The 16,320-nt window shown below is 43.6% G+C and overlaps 1 protein-coding gene across 1 annotated transcript in view; it reads left to right on the forward strand.

Annotated features, from left to right (window-relative positions):
• ENPEP (glutamyl aminopeptidase) overlaps positions 1 to 16,320 on the forward strand; it is a 58,082-nt gene that overhangs the window by 24,360 nt on the left and 17,402 nt on the right. The window contains exons 5-10 of the mRNA XM_083460412.1: positions 3,272 to 3,426; positions 4,550 to 4,663; positions 5,759 to 5,893; positions 7,156 to 7,221; positions 14,332 to 14,397; positions 16,221 to 16,318. Of these exons, the coding sequence (XP_083316538.1) occupies positions 3,272 to 3,426; positions 4,550 to 4,663; positions 5,759 to 5,893; positions 7,156 to 7,221; positions 14,332 to 14,397; positions 16,221 to 16,318 (634 nt within the window). The remainder of the gene's footprint in view (positions 1 to 3,271; positions 3,427 to 4,549; positions 4,664 to 5,758; positions 5,894 to 7,155; positions 7,222 to 14,331; positions 14,398 to 16,220; positions 16,319 to 16,320) is intronic.

Raw genomic sequence — 16,320 nt, forward strand, 5'->3', positions numbered from 1 at the left:
GCATCTCCAAGTAGGAGTGAGAATGTACCGTCCCCAAAAACCCTGGAGAGCTGTTGCCAGCCAATGTGCACAGTTACTGAGCTAGATGAATCTGGCTCAATAATGGCTTCTAGCCACAATGGCTGCGCTCTGCCTCCATGGCTAGAGCTAGTAATGCTTCTGAATACCAACTGCAGGAAACCACAGAAGGGAAGAGTTCTCTTATGCTTTTGAGGCATCTGGGTGAGCACTGTGAGAACAGGATGCTGGACTAGGTGGGCCATTGGCCTGATCCATTAGACTCTGCATATGCTCATATGTCCTATTATAAGGCAACTTACTATGTTCCTGTTCACAAGTAAAGGAGCTGTGATCTATCTGTTAATACTCACCTGAGATACATTTTATTCTGCAGACAGAAGTGACTGAAGTGTGTGTGTGTGTGTGTGTGTGTGTGTTTATTTCCATCTGAACAATGGTGGGTGGTAAACTACTCAAAGGTGAAGTGCGGTTCAGAAAGGTTGAACTGCAATTATAAACATGCTGCCCTTCAGAGTCCCAAAATGAAACCCATTTTGACCAAAATTAAACAGAAAGCAGTGGTTTCTGGCTTTTGAACCGGTGGGTCATGCTTTAGCATTGCCCATCTCAGAATCAATTTGAATTCTATGCGAGGCTAAGTAGTGGGGCTGTTCAGCCTCTCAGAGGAACCTAGCGTCCATAATTCTCATTTAAGCTGGTATTGATTGCCAGCCGTGAAGACATGACCCTCCATGTTGTGGGGAGTAGAAGCAGATGTTCTTCATTACATGGGGATTTAGTTTACTTAATTTGCCAATAAATATTTCTTAGTCCTATTTACGAAATCCTTTTACAACCTAATTGCAGGAAGACATTGTAAAGACTAGTTTGGCATTACCAATCAGGCAGCAGAAAGCATCCCCTGTGGCAGGGGAAGAGCCTGCCAAGAGCCCTACTGAGGGATTGGGAAGAGGTCCAAAGGGATGTCTCTAAACTGGGTGAATGGGCATTAAAATGGCAATCGTGGTTCAGTTGCTTTGCAAGGTATGGAGAAAGTGGAGAAAGAGAAGTTTCCCCCTCTCTTATAATACCCAAATCCAAGCTCACCCAATATACCTATGTAAATGGTTGGAGATTCAGGGTAGATGAAAGGAACTACTTCACACAGCACATATTACTTTCACAGATTCTAGTGATGGTCACAAACTTGGATGGGTGTTTACAAATTCACAGAGGATAAGACTATCAGTGACTACTAGTCATGATGGCTGTGTACTGCCTCTGGAGCCTATTTTCTGTGGAAGACAAGTGGGAGAGAGTTACTGCACACCTGTACTGCTTATGGCCTTTCCAGAGGCATATGGTTGGCTACTTATGGTACATAATGTTGGACTAGATAGGTCTTTGGTTTCATCCAGCTGGTGTCTTCTTACATTGCTGGTAGGACTGTACCTGGCATAGCTCCCTTCTCTTCTACATTACCCTTTGTTTGGCTGAGGAAAATAGGTACAGGTCTGAAGAAGGAGTAGGAGGAAGCCAGCTGAGATATTTCACCCAGGACTCTGTACTGACCAGGCAAGCTTCAATTTTGGCTGGCACCTCAGGAGTACCGTATTTTTCGCTCTATAGGACGCACTTTTCCCCCTCCAAAAATTAAGGGGAAATGTGTGTGCGTCCTATGGAGTGAATGTAGGCTCCTTGGCTTCAATGATAGCAACACGAAGCCTCCGAAGCGCAAAGGGAGCGCTCCCTCCGCGCTCAGGAGGCTTCGCGTTGCTTTCGCTGAAGCCTGGAGAGTGAGAGGGGTCAGTGCGCACTGACCCCTCTCGCTCTCCAGGCTTCAGGGATAGCCGCCTGAAGCCTTTGGAGTGCAGCGGGAACTCGGGTTCCCGAAGGCTTCGGATTCCTTTTGCTGAAGCCGGGAAAGCAAGAAGAAGAAGAAGAGTTTGGATTTGATATCCCGCCTTTCACTCCCTTTAAGGAGTCTCAAAGCGGCTAACATTCTCCTTTCCCTTCCTCCCCCACAACAAACACTCTGTGAGGTGAGTGGGGCTGAGAGACTTCAGAGAAGTGTGACTAGCCCAAGGTCACCCAGCAGCTGCATGTGGAGCAGTGGAGTCGCAAACCCGGTTCCTCAGATTACGTGACTACCGCTCTTAACCACTACACCACACTGGCTCTCGTGGCTTCAGCGAAAGGAACCTGAAGCCTTTGGAGCATAGCGCGAGTTCCCACTGCACTTCAGGTGGCTATCCTTGAAGCCTTTGGAGCTCAGCAGGACCTTGCGCTGCGCTCCAAAGGCTTCGGGTTCCTTTTATGGAAGCTGGGAGAGCAAGACTCTCCTGGCTTCAGCAGAGAGGGAGAGCTGCACAGCGCCCCTTCAGCGAAGCGGGAGAAATGGAAGGGGCTCCGTTTCTCCTGCTGCTTTGCTGAAGGGGTGCTGAGCAGAGAGGGGGAGATTTTTATTTTTTTTTTCTTGTTCTCCCCCTCTAAAACAAGGTGCGTCCTATGGTTGGGTGCGTCCTATAGAGCGAAAAATACGGTACATCTTTCATTGAATATATTTCAGCAGAGATTGGACAGCCATCTGCCAGGGATGCTGCAGTGTGAATCCTGTGTTGATCAAGGTGGTGGTGGACTAAATGTTTTCCAATATCCCTTCCAATTCTTCAGTTCTATGATTGCAACAATTTGTACACATACTGTACCTAGTCAATAGGTGTCAATGGAGGACACCTAATCTTCTTGCCTTCTTTCCTCCCGATGTTAGTGCCTCCTTATCTCACTGTCTCTCCTTCCCTGGCTCTTCCCATTGGATACATTCCAGTGGAAAGATGAACACGTAGATGCATACAGCCAGGGGCTGTCCTGCAAATACCATGACTCAAGGTCCACAAATTCAGCTCCACATGTCCACACCTATTTGATTTCATAAGCTCTCCAAAATGTTAAGCATAGTTGCACCCATGCTGTCATAAGGAGGAATGTGAAACTGGGAGCAGAAGAACCTGCTTCACCAGCATCAACCTGGCATTTCAGCAGTCCAGACACATGTTGAATGTTCTGCTGAGTCAGACCAAGGGTTCACCATTGCCTATACTGACTTGCAGCATCTCTCGGGGGGTTGAATTCCAGGACCTTATGCATTTCAGAGTTGCAGGGAGCACAAGCAACAAGCTGAAGTATTTCTGTTAGATGCAGCAGTTCTGTGACTTGAATAAGATAAATGAGCTTGAACACTCATGGTAAATGTCTCTCTTTTTCTATCTAGACAAAATAGCCATTCCAGATTTTGGCACTGGGGCCATGGAGAACTGGGGTTTGATCACTTACAGAGAAACTAATCTTCTTTATGATCCAAATGAATCTGCTGCTTCAAACAAGCAAAGAGTAGCGGCTGTGGTTGCCCATGAACTTGTTCACCAGGTACAGCTTACATAGCATCTTATCACAAAGTCATCAAATGTTAATATTTTAGTCAAGGAAATAATGATTCACTTATGCCATCTATTTTATTCTGTCAGATTTTTCTGCTTTCTTTTCAGCTACAAAATAAGTGGATTCTTTTTAAAGCTTTGAAGTACTGAAACATATTTCAGATAATGGTTTTGTCTCATTTTCATCCTGTATCAACAGCACTTCATTTGCTGGAGATTTACTGTTAGGGGCTACTACAACACAAAGCTGTAGTGAGACCATAGTTTCCCACACCCATTTTTGCTGCTGCAAATCATGATAAATTGCAGTAGCAATCTTCTCCCATGGGAAAGTGGAAGAGAAAGGAAACAACACCACAGTGATTTGAGCAACATCTCATGCATCAGTTGAATTAGTTCACCCCAGAGCTAGCCCTACTATTAGGCAGAGTGAAGCTGGGTGCCTCAGGTGGTGTGTGCTGGGGCTGCAGATAGGAAGATGATAGTAGACAGAGCTTTGTGCAGGGACGTTGAGCCAGAGTTCAGTTTTGATTGCATTTTAATGAGCAACTGCCTAATTCACACTTCTAGAACCAATAAGCGAAGTGTCACACAGCTATCCTGTGAAATTCACACTTCTCCAAATTTTGGATACAGTTCTTGAACTAATGTGTACAAAAATGTATTTGGGGGAAAGTCTACATACTGTAAAATGCATGCATTGGTGAAAATAACATTTATTTAATCATTTATTTATTAGTTATTTTTCTCAACCACCCTTCACCCCATAGGACGTCAGGGTCCTAACAAACAAAATATAAACAGAGCAGATAAAATACAGACATAATTATATTAAAACCCAGTAAAAAGAGCTCAACAGAACAGTTCAGCAATGGTCTCAAAAATATCCAATACCCCAATGCCTCCATTAACATATCTGTTTTAAGCTGGCGCCTAAAAGTCTTCAGTGAAGTGGACAGCATATCTCCATATAAGGAACCCTTTCATCTATTAATTTTGACACACAAGATCTGCACAATAGCTGTATTATGTAAATATTTGCTAAGTTACCATAGAGCTATAACCTGTATAATTAATGCTGCTCCCCTCCCTCCCCCTGCTTCCCATTGTAGTGGTTTGGGAACATTGTGACCATGGACTGGTGGGAAGACTTGTGGCTGAATGAAGGATTTGCCAGCTTCTTTGAATTTCTGGGGGTCAATGCTACAGAAGGAGATTGGCAAATGGTAAACATTAACTTTCTTACATTACATTATATTACGTGCTTATATAGTGGTGTGGAGCAGAGGCATTATTATTACTGATTTATGTAGAATTTTTTGGACCGATAACATGGGGGGAAATGTTTTATCAAAACCTCAAAACAAGTATGGCAGAAATGACTGGCAGAATCCGAGACCAGGGAGAAGAGTTGGTGAAAGAAGACTGGAAGAAATTTAAAGACTATTTAAAGAAATATTGTAAAATTAATGAATGTTAGAAGGATGTTGGATAGAAACTAAGTGGTTTCCAGCTGTAATGCTTTAGGAGACATGAAAAAAGGTTTACAAATGGGTAAAAGCTTAATGGTAAGGATTTGCTGAACTAACAAATTGAAGTGGAATACAAAGAAGGGATGTATGAGGAGGTATGGAAAATTATTTGTTTTTTAACTGTTTCTATGTTGTATTTTGTATGTTGTTTTATTTTTATTTTTATTTTTTACTGTTATACTTTAAAAACTTTAATAAATATCTTTTTTAAAAAAACAAACTCAAAACAAGTCACAGGTATAGTGTAGAATAAAGCATGTTTTTGTTTTTTTTTAAGCCATGGAGTGCTACCAAACCACCCACTATGACCATGTCTTTTTCATATTTCCTCCCCCAAGACCACTAAGTTCTTCCTCACAAAGGGCCACAAACTCTCCCCTAGCCTGCAGACCATCCTCTCTCCAATCTACAGTTTTCCAGCAGAAGGAAAACAACATATCTCTTCCTATCCCTCCCTATTTCCCCCCACTCCAGTCAGAAAAAGCTTCCCTCAGTGCCAGGGAGAAAGAAACAGAGGGAGGGAGGAGAGCTCACCAGGGGTTATGGAGGCACCTCCCCTTCCTGTCCTTCTCTTCCCAAGATTATCCATACAGACTCTGAGGTAGAGTCCTACAAGAGCCACTTTCCAAGTCTTGGCTCAATCTGTGTGCCTCTTTCACCCCTCGAGGTTCAGATTGTCATCGCAACATAATGACAGACCAGTAGAAATATTAAACAGAGAGGCATAATCATTTCTTGTAATCTTATTCAGTGTATTTTGCTCCATTTTCCCTTCATTTTTCTTTACAGATGGACCAAATTTTGATTGAGGATCTGTTCCCTGTTCTGAAGGAGGACTCTTTGATTTCCTCCCATGCTATTGTAGTGAATGTGTCTTCTCCTGATGAAATAACCTCTGTGTTTGATGGCATATCCTACAGCAAAGTAAGGAAGAACTTGTCTTCTCTTTGATACAATGTCAAAAAGGCAGACACAAAGTCAATAGTGTTTGAGTTGATATGTTGCTCTTCAGGAGATGAAGCTTGAAAGAAGTTGGTTTTATAGCATCTTCTGACAATGTGCTTTGGCTTCAATGCAGAAGATACTAGGACAAGTGGAAAAGGTGGCTTCTTTTAATATCCAGATGGTCAAGAGCAGGGAAATTTGCAGTTACATCTGCATGAACAGACCTGGAATTCTGCATTGTAGTAGAAAATGTGTACATTCAGGAAAAATATCATACACAAATGTATATGTTAGGAGAAATTTGCACTAATGAATTTGTGTGTGGTGTTGTTGTTTTTTTTAAAAAAAATGCAAACTGATGTGGAAAAGTGAACTTACAACAGAGAGAGAAACTGAGAGTAACTGAAACTGACAGATCCGTCCATCCCAACATACAGCTCTTTTTCCCAGTCAGATTGCCACAAGCAAGGGTGGGGAGAGCAAGCAAATGGCCATAAGCCAAAGGGTTATGTGAATTGGGCCTTACTTGAACACAAATGCAGAAGGTCAGCATGCCATGTGAACCTGGCTCATGTTTGCTAGAGAATGTCTTCACTTAGGAATCTTTTTTAAAAGCAACAACAACAACAACCTCACATGCAAACTTAAGCGCTCACACTGCTTCCTTGTATAGGTAAGTATGTAGCGTTGTATGGGGCTGGAATCTTCTTCAGACTAGAATTTCTGAGAACTTTGGCTTTTGTTAGTGTTGTCAGAAGTGGCCAAACATTTTGAAAAGCATCTGCAGGCAGGATCTCTTAAATCCACAGAAAACAAACAAAGTCGCAGGCAGAGCTATTTGAGGCAGGAGGGTAGGGCTTCCTTTGCTACCAAGCCATCTGCCTTAACACAGGCGGCATTTAAGGTAAGATGCAGACAAACCACTATGAATTGCTTATGGCTGAAACTGGGTGATTTGTGCCTACTTCTTGTGCTCTGTGGTTTTTGGTTCATTCTGGGTTGTGTTGACTCTCACACAGTAAGGAGGAAGGCTATGGGCTAAGGAGGGCAGTTCATAAATGTAAGGCATTAAAAATATGAATGATATGTTGCTGTGCTATGCATAAACAAGGGAATCAATCTTTTATCCATGTATTTTGCTCAGTCAGTCAGACTTTTTCAAGTTTCAAGAACATGGCTTGATTGATACTGGTATAGTATCAACTGATAATTGCTGATAATCCCAATCTCTGCTTTCTTAGGGAGCATCGATTCTCAGAATGCTGGAAGACTGGATCTCACCAGAAAAATTCCAAGCTGGATGTCAGGTATGATCTACTCAGATAGGCGTAGAACAGGAAAATAGGGAAATGCTTAGTAATTAGTGTGCAATCCTATGCACACTTCCTTGGGAGAATAGGTCCCATTGAAAACAATAGGCCTTACTTCTGAGTAAAGTTGTTTAGGATTGTGGTGTGGATCATTTTAGAGAATTTTGATCAGAAATTTAGAGAATTATTTCGCTTACTTCCCTCTAAAGCCAGATGGCACAATCCATTTTGGTTCACAAAACAGGTCTTGGTCTTCTCTAAGCATCTTCTCTGTGATGACATCTCCAAACAGCAGCAATTTGAGTTTATAGACATGTACATAAGACCCTTCCCCACAACTATGTCTGTCTATCAGCTTCTCTGTTACTATATATAAAAATCAATATCAGTTCATTTCCTTCTGATACACCCTTCCCCTCAGCCTCAGGGCTCTCACCCAGGGTCCAAACAAACTCTCAGCTCACCCACAAAAGCTTCACAAGGAGCGTTCCCAGAAACAGCAGGCATCACCCTAGTCTCTCACTCTAGACTTGCTTTTTATGGTCAGGCCCAAGGTGGGTGGTACTTCCTCAGGCTGCCCATAGCTGTGTCCCATTCAGCTTTACTCTCCACACCCAGTGCCAGGTACAACAGGTTTGTTGAGTTTCCCAGGGGGACCAAAGGCTAGGGAGATGACTACCCTTCACTCACAACCCTTTCTTCACCCTCTGTCCCCTCCTCGTTCTCCAGATGTTTTAGTGTCCCATGGCAGGGCTTATATGGACAGGCCCATATAACCTTTTTTAAGGTTCTCTCACCCACCTGAAACTTCAGGCCCCACCACCACCTGGGGGGGGGGTCAGGCAAACCTGGAGACTTAAGGTCAGCCCTGAGGGTCTGGAAACTGCAATGCCCCTTTTGACATGTGACCCTGCAGAGAGTTCAAAGGGTAGTGCAGCCTTTGGATTGAAAAAGGTTAGCCATCCCTTTCCTAGAGGGGTCTCCAGTCATTTCCTAGTCATTATAGGCCATTTGTGTATGCTTCCTTTAACAACAGAGATGCTTGCTACCAGTGGTATTTTTCTAGAAAAAGAGGAGCCAGAACTCAACATGACTGTCTCCTTTGTTCTCTTGTAATGGCGATGGCACCCACCTGAGAGGTGCCAGTACTGAGTTCCGGCAAGTTCCAGCTGATGAAAAGCCCTGTTTGCTACCTTTGTCAGGACTCTGGTTTGAGTCCCAACTTCCATTTTTTGCCTAAGAAAAATGTGTGCCTTGCTGCCTTTAAAATATACTGTAGGACTGGTGTGGGGAAGCTTTAGATGTCAGGAGCTGCCGACCAATAGCTCCCATGATCCCTGTCTATTGGCCATGCTTGCTAAGAGTGATGGGAGTTGGAGTTGAGCAAAATCTGGAGGGCCATATGTTCCCCACAAGCACTGGCTGCGGTAGTGCTTAAATGAAATTATTTACCATACCATTATATTGGGTCATTGCTCACTGTTACATCACAGATGCATCTAGTGCCCACTGCCAGAACTGAGATCAAAGTGATAAAGGCATCCAAGCCTTTAGGATATTGCATTCTGCCATCACGGTTCCTATGCTAATACAGAAAGGTCAGCGTTGCGGTGAATGTAGCCTCCCACCCTTATTTCTGTACCATGATTGCAATCCATTTGCACTTATAATTCGCAGTCTGCTATAATGTAAGCTTGTGCCGTATGTATACGCTGAAAGTACAGAAGTAGTTGAGAGTGAGACAAACAGTGCCATCTACTGTCCCACTACAGCTAAGTCAGGAATGTACCAGGAAAAAATGGATGATGTTATATACTCAATGTAACGGTTGTAACCTGTCAAATAGCAATTCTAATGTAGAGAAATGGATGACTTTTCCAGTCAAGGTCATCCATATTAACTGAGGTGGTAGTAGCAGTAGAGAGATCCAGTACTGCTGCTGCTATTACTGCTACACACACACACACACACACACACACACACACACACACACACTTTGGAACTCCCTTCCTATTGACACCAGGCTTCACTATTCTCTCTTTGGCACCTACTAAAAATGCTTTTCTTTAGACAAGCCTACCCAGATGTGTAGAGTGCTGATGTGTGTTTTAATATGCTTTTAGTTTATTTCTGATTTCTTTGAAAGTTTTAAATAGTTCTTTTAAACTGCTTGTGCCAATTATTTTATTTTATTTTTGTAAACTTCTTTGAGGGTTTGGGGTTTTTTTGGGGGGCGTTGCAATCAAGCAGTGTATAAATTTTATGAAATAAATAAATATACCAGAGAGTTTCAGAAGAAGCCCTCTTCAGACAATCACAAAACCAAAATATGAAAGGCAGTGTTTCTCTACCTCTCCCCCGCCACTAATACACCATCACTGTTTCTGCAACATCATTCTCAGGAACTTCTAAAAACTTCCTCCATGCAGTTAACCTTTCGTGGCAGAAAAGCCAACCAACTACATGGGCAGAAGCTTTCATACACATTCCTGGGAGTGATGCAAGAGCAACTGCAGAAGCAATGCCAGCCACGCCAACCAGGCGTGCATTTAGGGAGCTCGGTCCACAAATAGCTATTATCCAAGCATATGAACTTGTATAACACATAAGGAGAACACAGGAGTATGAGATAAGCCCTGCTGGATCAGACACATCTAGTCCAGCATTCTGCTCCCACAGTGGCCAAACTCATAGCAACGGGAAGCTCAGAAGTAGGCTAGATGTTCAGTGAGTGGTGACTTACCATGGTGTTCCTGTAAGCACCTGACATATTTGCCAGCTATGTCATCCTGCCAAGTGGTAAGAATCTGATTATTTTATCATTATCATCATCATCATCAAAAGCAACTACACTTGATCATTAAACTGATCAGCTATCATTAAATATGATCAGCTATCAAACTATGTGGTTACAAGCACCCTGTGATAATAGCAATCTGGGCATGTAACTATAGCCACCAAAAATGTACCATCCAACAAAGTGGTTTCCACACATCCTCCTTATCAACTACTGTATTTTTTGCTTTATAGGACACACTTTCCCCCCTCCAAAAATTAAGGGGAAATGTGTGTGCGTCCTATAGAGAGAATGCAGGCTCCTTGGCTTCAGCGATAGCAACGTGAAGCCTCCGAAGTGCAGTGGGAGCGCTCCTGCTGCACTCCGGAGGCTTTGCGTTGCTTTTGCTGAAGCCTAGAGAGCGAGAGGGGTCAGAGAGCGAGAGGGATAGCTGCCTAAAGCCTTCGGAGTTCCCTCTTTGCTCTGCAGGCTTCAGGTTCCTTTCACTGAAGCCAGGAGAGCAAGACTCTCCTGACTTCAGCAGAGAAGGAGAGCTGCGCAGCGCCCCTTCAGCCAAGAGGGAGGAGAAATGGAAGGGGCTCCGTTTCTCCTGCTGCTTCGCTGAAGGGGCACTGAGCAGAGAGGGGGGGTTTCTCGTTCTCCCCCTCTAAAACAAGGTGCGTCCTATGGTCCGGTGCGTCCTATAGAGCGAAAAATGCGATATATCACTTTAAACCTGACCTCAGGTATAAGATCTAGAAGAGGAGGGGGGAAACCCACCCATCTCAATTAAAAACCAAAGCACAGGGGAGGGGTGATTTAAAAAGACAATTCAGCAGAAACACAGCTGTGCTCCCTGACAATACAATCTAGAGTGAAAAATAAACTTCTCTCCACGCTCCACTCTTGCATGTCTGCAGGATCCATTCTTTGGTCGCTGAAAGCAAGTTTCAACGCTTTCCAAAGGACAGATCTATTTTTTATCCAGCCTTGACATTGGGAGTCAGCATTTTCCAGCCTGACACATTTACTAGGCAGTGCATTAGCACTAAAGAGCTTGGAGAGAGAGAGAGAGCGCTCTGGCTGTGTTCTTTTTTGTTTACTGAGGCCCACATGGTGTACCTGGATTATAAATTCCTGTCTTGGTAAATGGATGAGTGTTATTTTAAGATGTGTTCTCGAATAATGGGAATATGAGCTCAACCAGGGTATAATGAGAACAATCTGCTCTCTTACATAAATAGCTTTTAATTGGGGGGAATAATTAAGGTCAATGAGAATTACATTTGTAACTGTTTAATCAAGGACAGATTTTAAAAATAACCCTCAAAAATTCTCAGATCCCTTTCATTCATCTTGTACAACTTTGTACAACTTTGCTGTATAATCATTTGCTGTATAATCACAGATGAAATTCTTGGGCGACCAGCATCTTACACCCGGTGATCTTGGAAGCTCAGCATCCTACACCTGGATCTTGCACATCAAGGCTGGGGAACCTACAGCTTTCCAGATGTTGGAGGACCACAACTCCCGTCAGCACCAGATTTAGGGCGGTGCAGGCAGTTCCTCCTCACAAGGCACTGAGCCAAGGGAGTACAAAATATCCTGTACTGCACTTGAGAGCATGCATAGAATAGAAAGTGAGAGGGAGGAGGGCATGAAAATAAGAGATATTTAGGGAACACACAACATTTTGTCCTCATTCAGGGTGCCATATTACCAAAGTCTGTCTCTGACCCTATCATACTTAACCAGTGTCTGTGGCGGCTGAGGTTGAGGGGTGTTGTGGTCCAACATTTGGAGGGCCACAAGTTCTTCATCTTGGCACACACAATCATTCATTTTATCTGAATGCCACTTTTCCGCCAAAGAATAATGCCCAAAGTGACTTACAACAAAGAAACAGATATGTATTTCAAACATTACACAAAAAATCCTAATAACATAGCAGAACAATGACACAGTAACATTTTCACAATAACATAGCAAAACAAAAATATTATAACATACCAAAAAACAACAACCCACATTTCAATACTGTAAATACAACAACATGCAGCATCCAAAAGCAAAAATAACAAGGGAGCTTCACAGTTTCACTTTAGTCCTAGAAACACCCTTCTTGAGATGTTGCTCAGAGTCCCTCTCCTGTAGCAGCTATGTAAGCAGCAGTTTGTTCAATGGAATTTACTTCTGACTGAATATGTTTAGGAAGCATCCGTGCAGTTCAATGTTATGTGAGGAAGAACTTGATGATTCAGGCCAGTGGCCCATCTAGGACAGCATCCTGTTCTCCCCTCAAGTAGAACCTGAGTGCAATAGTCCTCCTGCCATTCCCAGCAGCTGGTACCAAGACACATGCTGCCTCTGACCATGGAGGCAGAACATAGGAGAAGGGCCACTGATAGCCTTCTCCTCCATGAATTTGTCTCATCCTCTTTTAAAGTCATCCATGTTTTTGGCCACGAATGCCTCCTGTGGGAGCAAATGGTTTAACTTTGCCCTCGGTGAAAAAGCACTTTGTTTTGCCTGTCCTGTATCCTCCAACAATCCTCCAGCTTCATTGGATGCCCATGAGTTCTAACGTTAGGAGAGGAGAGAAAAGCATTCTCTATACACTTTCTTCATGCCTTGCAGAATTGTATACACTTCTTGCATGTCAAGGGTTGGTTCATACTTCTGCTGTGCTTAGAAAGCACTGGTCTGAGCGGTTTTCCCTTTGCCCCTCTCCTTACCAAGGGAAAAACTGCTCTTTAGCAATAGATTGGAACAAATGGCAATCCAGGGGAAACCCAAATTGTCATTTTCTCCAATTGAGCACTAAAGGTAGCAGGGTTTATTGGTTTGTTTTGTTTTTGCTTTTATCGTGTATTTTGTGCTTTTATGTTTCATTTTTATATTGTGAACTGTCCTGAGATCTGCAGATGAAGGGCAGTGTACAAATCTTAATAAGAATAAGAATAAGATGGTTTTCCCTGGGGGGAATCAGAAGGACAAGAGGGCGTGTGGCTAAGCCCTCCCATGCCTTTCCTCTAAATTAAGTAAAGGGGCCCCTGACCATTAGGTCCAGTCATGACTGACTCTGGGGTTGCGGCGCTCATCTCGCTTTATTGGCTGAGGGAGCTGGCGTACAGCTTCCGGGTGATGTGGCCAGCATGACTAAGCCACTTCTGGTGAACCAGAGCAGTGCATGGAAACACTGTTTATCTTTCCGCTGGAGTGGTACCTATTTATCTACTTGCACTTTGATGTGCTTTCGAACTGCTAGGTTGGCAGGAGCAGGGACCGAGCAATGGGAGCTCACCCCATTGCCGGGATTTGAACTGCCGACCTTCTGATCGGCAAGTCCTAGGCTCTGTGGTTTAACCCACAGCGCCACCCGCGTCCCAACTTGCTCTAAATTAAAATACTGCAACCTTCCCCAGGAGTATTTCATATAGTGTTCAGAACCTGAATTTCCTAGAGAATCTTGTCCAGAGCACTTTTATTTCCTTTAGCCTTCTCTGTGCTTTGGAAACTTGCCTGTTGCTTGCATGCGGGTTTTAAACTGACTACAGCAGCACGTAAGTGAGATATACCAACAGTGACACTCGCACTCTGGCTAAAGACATGACGCCGCACTGCTCAGAAGGTCTCTGCATGGTGCATGGCTGGAATAGGCAAGAAGGAAGGAGATTAAGAGGCACATCTGTTACGTTATTCAAAGCCACCCTCAGATTTTTGAATCATGCCCATGAAACAACAGGAAGCCAGTGCAGACTGCAAAGTTGCAGTTGCTGATCCACAGAGTCAGGAAGGTGGCAACTGCATGCTGCAGAACTTCTAACTGTTAGAATTCCTGCTCCATGACTGCAGTCATAGGATTTTTGTCTATCACATGACAGTATATGTTTTGACTCCACAAAGTGGGAAGTGACGGAGACAGGATGTTTGTGTTACTGTGTTCCTTGAAGTGGGACTATTGTCCTTTGTTCTTTTTCTCTTGGCTGTCTGATGCTAGAGAGAGAGCCATGTTGCAGAGCTCTGTGTGTGTTTATATGTAAATAAAGTAGATTATCCAAAATGCATGCATGATGCACAAACTCTGCGGATCCCTAAGTGTGCCGGTGTCGGTTAGCATCGGTCGCTGTGATGTTTGGGCTGAAGAAAGCTTATGAAGTTCTCGAATGAGCGACCAGGAGGGAGAGAACATGCCAGTCGGGCATGTGTCTCTGCCAGAGTCCTACTCGAGTGTAGGCTCAACTCCTGACACTAACATCAGACCATTAAAGCTGTTGAGGTGGGTGTTCATACTAATATTGAGTAACTGTTTCCATTTTCTCCAACAGAAATATTTAAAAGACCATGAATTCAAAAATGCAAAAACAAGTGACTTCTGGAAAGCACTGGGAGAGGTATGTGTATGTATGACTATGAATCAGTACAAATGTTTGTATTATTTTATTAGGGACAGCCTCCTAGTCCCACTTTCCCCATCTTTCTGCTTGGCTAGGAAATCTAATCTTAAAAACAACTTCTCTCCATACATTTTGAATGCATGGCTCACACAAACTCCCGCTAAGTGCGACAGCATTTCTCAGTAAGAAAATGCCTCAAGGCAGGTGGATAAGAAGAAAGCCATAATGAAAATAAACTGCAAAAGAATTTCAACGTATTGGGCATATCTGTTCAGCATGCTTCATCCATAACCTGCCCTGCTATTTTTAAACAAGGAAGTGGCTCACCTGGTGGTGCGGAACTGCAGCAATAGGCCTCTTGCAGCAGTATCTCCTAGTGGGAAGGACAAGGAGGTGGCAAGGTCAGAGCTGCACAGACAACCTGCAGGAATGGCACTGCCCCACTGTCAGGAGGCTTATGCTGCAGCTCCACCCCACTAGGTGAGATTCTCCTGCAAGAGCAACATCAAGTAACTTACACCTCTTAAGTAAGACTGCTGAAGTGAAGAAAGCTTGGGTTAACCAGGAGTGTACTTTTGTGAAAGTACCAGCTCAGTTCTGGTTCTGAGAACAAATTCCAGGGTTCATAATGTGCTCAGAGGCACCTTGTTCTTTAATTCTGACCATAAGCTTGTTCATACATTACACAAGTGTTTTTTTTTAAAGAGTGTACAGCTTTGTGCAGCTCAGCTGTTGTATACACAGATGCACTAACTGTACGCTTGTTGGATGTTACTGTGCTCAACTACTTATGCACAGAGTTGTAAATTTGTTGAATGGAACATGTGAACATGCATATATTTTTTGCTCCTGGCTCTGGCTGGTAGATCTTGACGCTCTAGTGGTTCCAGTGAATTGGTTCTAATGAGCCTGAAGACTGCTCCCCTCTGGCCTATTGCCTTTTATCAGTGCAGTCCTTGCTGTCCTGATAGCACAATTATGGAGAGGAGAAAAGAGAACATGAACGAACCAAGAAGCACAGATCACTAGGAATGGATGTCTGGTGGCAGTCTTGAGATTCTTTTATTCTTCTATCTTTTGGGGGGGAATGGAAGCAGTTTGACTAAAAGTGCTAAGCAAGACTTGGCCAAAAGGATACGCTCTTCTTATCAACCCCAGTTGGATTCTCAGACCCTTTGAAACCCTTTTTTTCCTTTAGGACCATTAATCATGTGTGTATGCGTTTAGAATGAAGCTGTCAGACAGCATCTCAGGCAGATTCCCTGTGGCTTTCATAGCCACAGTGCATGCAGACAAGTAGCCATGGCACTTTCTCCCATCACTGTGGCACACTTGGGTGGGTGAGGTTGTTGCCTACAGAGCCAGAGCTTATATCGGGGGGGGGGGGGAGAGATGAGATTTCTTCCAGGCACCTTGCCTCTGGCAATGTCCAAATCCCTCTCCTTCCTGTCGTTATACTAATCATAGCAAACATATCCATATTGAATTTGCTATACTTCCCCTCACAACTTTCATGGAAGGAAAATATGAAAGATTTTGAATGCTGTCACCTAAGGTGGCTTGTGATATCTTGAGCATTCACCTCTGCAGGAACTCCAAAATGTTGCCATCTATGCAAACAGTGTATAACGACTGGCTGGCCTTTCCTTGTTGTTTACAATCAATAAATACTGTTATTTAGACCAGCTATGCCCATGCGTTTTCCAAAGCCAGCATTTAGAAGAGAAAACTGTAGGTTCTCACCTCCTGAGCAGAAGAGTAATATCCTTCTTCAGTCTCCTTTTGGTGTTCTCAGCATGATCATCCACTGTTATTCTTAGGTAAGTGGTCATCCTGTCCAAGAAGTGATGGACACCTGGACCAAGCAGATGGGCTACCCCGTGCTGACCGTTCTTCCAAACTCATTGATCACACAACAGC

This window comes from Podarcis liolepis, assembly GCF_965112155.1.
Source record: "Podarcis liolepis genome assembly, chromosome: 9".
In the NCBI taxonomy this organism is placed as follows: Eukaryota; Metazoa; Chordata; class Lepidosauria; order Squamata; family Lacertidae; genus Podarcis; species Podarcis liolepis.